Here is a 6,676-nt window from a genome sequence, read left to right as displayed (position 1 = left end):
TTTACACATATTTTATTATTATTTATATTCTCTTCTCTTGATTTTTTTCTTTCTTTATTGTAATATGATTTCGTAGCATGCTAACATCAATTAAAATGGCAAATATTGTTCAAAACAGATATTGAATTTTATAAAAATCACAGAATTAGAATAATGATGTATTTATAATGAGACTTTTAATAACTATTATTTTTAAGCTATTCAGTTTTAATATGTTGTTACAATGGGTAGTGCATCTATTTTTTGGTAAATTTGAAAGCAATAAGGTAATTAAAGTTAAATGTTGAAAAAACTCTTCCTACTTCCCAGTATTACGGTTTAATTTCAATTTTTTTAAAATGGCAACTTTATTCTCTTCTCCCCCCATGTGGTGTTTTGATTTGTATTTTGATTTGCATGTTAACGAGTAAACTTGGTTTATTTTTTTGACGCTCCTCACACTATTGTAATGATATTTTGCTTAGGTAATATAAATACATTATCAGAACGAGCCAAATTTTAGCGGGTATAATCATTGGGTTAAAAAAGCGGTTATATCAAAGAAATGTATTAGAAACATGCATTGCAAAAAATAAAATTAAAATTATAGATTAATTAAATAAAAAATCATTTATATTTTTTATTAATACTTTGCTTATAAACAGGTAAAAAAAATATGAGTTAAAATATTTCAAGAATTGATCCTCGATTACTGCAATGTAAAAAAAACAATAAACCTGAGAATTTCATTTCTATATCATTTAACAATTAGTACCTTATCTCAGAAAATGTACCAGTGGATGCAGTCATCGATAGAAACCTCCATTACTCTGCCTTAATAAAAATCTATGGAGAATAAATTGATCCAAGATTGCTGCACCGTAAAGGACAATAATAAGCCCGGGGATTTCATTCCTGTATCGCAAAGCAGTTAGTACCCTCTGCCAGATAATGTACCGGTCGATTCAGCCATAGATAGAAACCTCCATTACTCTAATTCCACCAAATCTGACACTTCTGTGCATAAATGCAGGTTTATTCTGAGTGCTACATTCTCTCCATATGATATTTCCCCTACTTCCAGTTACTACATCGGTGTGACTTTACTTATCTCCCCTATTTCTGATGAGCTTCTGATCTCTCCTTCTGCTAATGGCTCGGTGATTTCTCGTCAACGAAAAACCATAGGTGGAGAGCAACCATAGGTTACAAAACCATAGGCGGAGTCGGTTTCATCAATTTGAGCCAAAAGCTCTTTGAGCTGTATTTCCACGAATGTACTGTTTTTAACTACAGTTAAATTAATAGTGCGGTTTCAACACAGTGATAAAAAAAAATTCTACTTAGATTACCGTTCTGAATGGTAATGGCATTTCTGATTAAAAAAAATACTTCTGGTTTATAAAACCAAAACATAAGGTAAGTAAAAGATGCACTTTTCCGTTCATATGGTAAAGGTTTACTTTGAAATTATATTTTTCAAAATTATAGTTCTCATCACCACAGATTTAGAACAAAATAAAAAACTTAGAAGTCAATATAACCGAACAGAAGCCTTTTGTACCACTCTTTAAGATATCATGTAAAAATTACAAAAGTTTACCACACTTATCAAATTTCATCACACATTATAAAGCTTTATCTTATTCTTAATTTTACCAAAAATCATTCTCAAAGCACTTCAATAAAAATTTTCAAGATTTCTGGTGTTCCCATAGAGCTATAAACGCGATAAATTTAACCGTATTCTGGTAGATTTTGCAATACTTTTTTCTCCGTGTAATAGCCTTGTGCATTAAATAACGATCTTCAAATTCTGCTGTAGCAGGCGTACGACTAGCTTCCAAGACTCTATTTTAAAGTGTAGAAATGCCACCTAAAGAAACCCTTATCGCGTGCGTTATACGGTATTGGGTTTGACCAATACTCTAATCAGTCGATGCCCCTCTAAAATATTGATTCAGACGCAGCATGTAATATTCATAGTTTTAGCTTATTCCAACAAAAAAGTCAAAGTCAAAGCTGTAAGTCAATTTTCACTTTTTATCTAAAACCTGTATTTAACAACGTCACAAAAAAAACCGTATTCTCTACTTTGGATATGTTTTTTTTCTTTAATAAGTTGCTTAAAAGTTGCCTCTTATATGATTGTTTCAATGTTTCATACTGAATTTTCACAATCTCCAAATTGTTTTCAGCTGTATTACGTATCTGTGTTTTTATTTTTATAGATAGTGAAAATGATGATTGTTGTGGTTGTAATATTTGCCGTCTGTTGGTTACCTTACCACGTCTACTTCTTATTGGCACATCACATCCCGTGGATAATAACATTTTCGCATGTTCAACACACTTATTTGTCCATTTATTGGTTAGCAATGTCCAATTCCATGTATAACCCGATAATATATTGTTGGATGAATAGCAGGTAACTTTAAGTATATTTTTTAATTTTAAGTTAAATAAATTATGTTCATTTTTGAAAAGCTCTGCGTCTTAAGTCATTTTAAAACTATTCTGCAAGGCCTTGTTGTTATATGTTAGCAAATAATATGATATTTCTTTTTTAAATTTCTTATTTTGTAACACTTATACATTATCATACATAACAATACTTTCATTTTCGTTACAAGCAACGGAAGTACTTTGCAAATATAATTGTCAAAGTTAATTAAGTTATTTTCATTGCAAGTAAAAATTACGTGCTTACACTTCATTAGTTTTCGAATTCAGTACTTTTACTTACAGTTTAATTATTTTTTAGGGAAAAAGTACAAGCAGAAAAGTCGTAAGATATCGTTAATTTTTTCTGAAATTTTTAATAGACTTTCTCCAAAAATTTACGACATTTTGACAGTAAGTACTTTTTTTTCTAAATTTATAAGCTTATTACCTAAATAACTTCTAATTATAACTAATAAATGTAACTTTATAGCTTCTTTTTAATTAAATGCATCAGACAATTGCAATTTCAGTAAATAAAGACAGTAAAAAAGGACTCATTCAGCAGGCGAAGACATCACTGCTTAATGAGTCATTGATTGATTGATTATCCGAGTAGTAATATGCACTATATATTTTCTATGGATGTGATGATTCTCTGAAAAGGAAAGAAAAATAATTTTTCTTATTAAAAGGATTTGAAGAAAAAATTCGGAAATGAAAAAAAAAGAAATTTTTTGACACTTAAAATTAATTAACGAGTCATTAAATAAACTACTAATGAAGTATTGGGTTGATGCACAAGTTCCCGCGTTTTTTTTTTTTTTATTTAAAAAATATGCGTTGAAAATGAAATGTTTTGGCATAATCTTTTGTGTTATTCGAAAGAAAATTTTTCGCACTACAAAATAGTGTATTTCACTTTTTTGCTGACTTTAATTTTTGTTACCTTTTAGAGCGTTTAGATGGAGTGTCACGTCGACAAAAACGAGCATTTCCGTCACCACTTTCTTTTTGCGTTTAATCGAGGTGCCATAGACACAAAAGCGGCTAGAGAGACTTGTTCCGTGCGATTTCAAATGCTTTACGCAGTGTTTCGTTCAATAATGGCGTCGAATTACAGGCTTAGCTGGACGACTTTTTCCGAGACGCTTAAGGGTAATTTCTGCCGAAGAGGTATCGAAAAACTCGTTGAACGTTGGGAGGAAGTCGTAATCGACAACAGAGAGTACATTATTGATTAAATTGTTGTTATTTAATGTCAAAAATAAAGTTATAAATTTTTTTTTTTAAAAAAAGCGAGGGAACTTATGCATCACTCCAATATTAAACAAACATTTTGAGTGATTATATAAACTGTATTTTTTTTTTCGTTTTTTTTTTACAGATTTCGCCATGGATTTAAAAAGGTGTTCTGCTGCTGCAAATGGAAGGAAGAGCACGTGAATCCCTTTGAAAAGAGAAATTTTGCAACAGTGCGTCACAGTTACTCAGAGCCCTACACCGATACCCGTGTCACAATTAACGGTAGCGCAAATTTGGCTTTGCACACTGTTACAGAATCCCTGAACGGAAGTCACACCTCGAGCACACCCTTCCTCACCCCCAGAACCCCGAGAACGGACAGATTCTCGAATGTCTAAAGCGCGATTGTAATCGATCGTCATATTTCATCCCTAGTAATAATACAGACTCACTATTTGATTTATTCATTCTATTTGAATGCCTGTATATTTATTTATCGCCGAAAATTTATATTCTAAGCTGTACATAAAACTGTATTTATAACTGTAACGTCACCAGAAAGTATGGATGTAAGTGAGATTCTATGAAAAGGGGAAGTTGTATAAAAACAGCCATTTTGATTGTGATAGATTTATGTCGTATCCTGCGTCGCAAAGTTATAGACATAAATAAACCACATCTAAACTAAATTATATTCGTCGCACTCTTTCAATTTGGTTTAATGTGGATAATTTATTTTTAGTGCTTAGTGTAAAAATAATATATGTTCTAGATAAATAAAACTAACAACATAGTTTTCACAATGTATGTAATATTTCAGATTATAAAAGACATTTATGACTGTAGTATTAATATCTTAACACGGTTCAAATGCTTTGATTATACTGAAAAGATATATTCGGGAGACAAGAGAATAATGTCATTTCTATGTGCCAAGATAATGTTTTTATTATTTTTTAGCTCATTCTGTGCTTTGAAATCGTACAATAAACATTTTAAGGTAAAAGAAAGTTCTATGTATTTATATAAATAATAAGGAACTCTATTTTCTTTCTCAACTTTATTTCTTTTTCATTAAAATTTTAGATGAACTGAGCTACAAGGCACCTAAATAGGTACTATGAGGCAAAAAACGATATCACAGGGATTAACTTTTACTCTATATAATGGATTTTCACGTTAAATTTCAACTTTAAAGCTTTTTACAGTTAACTTCAAATATCATGATTAATTATTGATAATTTTTAGTTAAAGGACGAAACAAAAAATACTTTCCCTAAATAAACATACATTTTTTTAATCGATTTGTGTTTTTGATTATCAAAGTGGCGGTGGGGGAGTAGCCTCTATATTTCAAACAAAGTTTCAATAATTACGCCAGTTACGGTTGAAAACGTTGACCCCTTATTGTTAATTTAAATATTTACTTATTTCAACGTTTGAGAGCATCAAAAACTTTTTGAATTTAAGTATAAAACTCGTTTATAAAAAAGATTGTTTCTTGGAAAAATATGTCTTTTAATATTTTTATTATTATTTAAAATGTTACTTAATAATGACCAAAACGTTTTTTTAAAAACTGCAAATCTCAACATAATTTTAAACTAGGTATTTATGAAGGAAAAAAATATTAAAATTTGGATGAGGTTCGTCTGTCTAATAGTTTCCGAGTAATAAAATTAAAGGAAAAAAATGCATTTTTAAGTCCTCGTTTCGGAAGATCTGTTTGAATGATTTTGATTAAATATTGCATTTCAATTTTTTTTAGGAAAAATTAACTTAAGTACTATATGGTAATAGCTTTTCGATTACCCGCTATATTTCGATAGTAAAAAACTTAAATCTGTCAAAAGTTTATTTGCCAAAATTATTTTTTGTGTCTGAATTTGTAGCTTAACTTTATTAATTTTAAAACTTAATAAAACGTTTACTTGTTTAAAATTAAAGTAAAAACTACATTATTTTCGAGTCACTCTAATAGTTTTTCAATCTTTCAATGCAACTGAAGGACTATTTAAAATTAATTTTGCTTACTTTCCAACAGATTTATTTACTTGTATTGTTGCCAGATGTTAGATGTTTGCTGTATTAAAATTTTATACTTCTTTGAGTGATTTTATAAAGTAAAAATTCAATTCAGGCGTGTAAAATGTTGTATTAAAATGTCAAGCAATTTTTTCTCACTGTCTTCTTTTAAATGATTCAAACAGCTCTCTTCACAAATAACGGCAGCTGTGATTCACTCCATTTTGTTGTCACATATATGTATATTTAATGTTAAATGTTATGTGTGAACTAATATTGTATTTTTTCAAACATTATTCAACTTTATCGTGCTATTACGTGTTTCTAAAAAAATAATAATCTTGAAATATAAACCTTATGCTTGCAATTTATATGCATTCAATAAATTTTAAAGTTCTCTTATCCAAAATATTTACATTTATTACAATTTAAAAAAAAGTTAGCAAAAATCCGAGTTTAAAAAAATAATAATTTAAGACTGTGATTTTACCCTTTGAAAAATTTATTACGTTGTATTTCATATTTAAGATGTATATTTTAAAATTTAAAGTATGTATAAACATGAGTTATAAAAATTTTTTGATGTGTTATTTTGAATTTTTTAATCCCTTTATAAACTTTTAAATCAATATTAAAACACATCATTAAATACTTTAACACAGGTTTGAATGCATGTATCGAATTGCTTTTCTTAATTTTGTAATGAAAAAAAAATGTTATTCAGATAAAATAATTACTTAAAGTTCTAGCAAATGTAAATGTTCTACTTCTAATTAATAAGATAAATGTCATAATAAAATATTTATAATGGTAATAATAAAACAAATGTTCTACTCTAAGTAAATAAAAAGTCAAAAATAATTTCAAAAGATTTATGGCACATTAATGTAATAAATACTGATCTTATCAATGCTAATTTATAAAATACGTTTAGGTTTAGAAGAACAAAATATCAGCAAATATTGAATGAACAGAAATAGAAAAG

At 28.5% G+C, this 6,676-nt stretch overlaps 1 protein-coding gene across 1 annotated transcript in view; it reads left to right on the top strand.

Moving 5' to 3' along the window:
• LOC107441932 (tachykinin-like peptides receptor 99D) overlaps window positions 1–6,266 on the top strand; it is a 98,523-nt gene extending 92,257 nt beyond the window's left edge. Inside the window, exons 4-5 of the mRNA XM_016055355.3 lie at window positions 2,211–2,407; window positions 3,809–6,266. Coding sequence (XP_015910841.1) covers window positions 2,211–2,407; window positions 3,809–4,064 — 453 coding nt within the window. The 3' untranslated portion in view covers window positions 4,065–6,266. The remainder of the gene's footprint in view (window positions 1–2,210; window positions 2,408–3,808) is intronic.
• Window positions 6,267–6,676: the final 410 nt, after the last annotated feature.

Source organism: Parasteatoda tepidariorum, chromosome 4, assembly GCF_043381705.1.
Source record: "Parasteatoda tepidariorum isolate YZ-2023 chromosome 4, CAS_Ptep_4.0, whole genome shotgun sequence".
Lineage (NCBI taxonomy): Eukaryota > Metazoa > Arthropoda > Arachnida > Araneae > Theridiidae > Parasteatoda > Parasteatoda tepidariorum.
The sequence above is the reverse complement of the archived record's forward strand: the minus strand, read 5'-3'. Positions and strand labels throughout refer to the sequence as shown.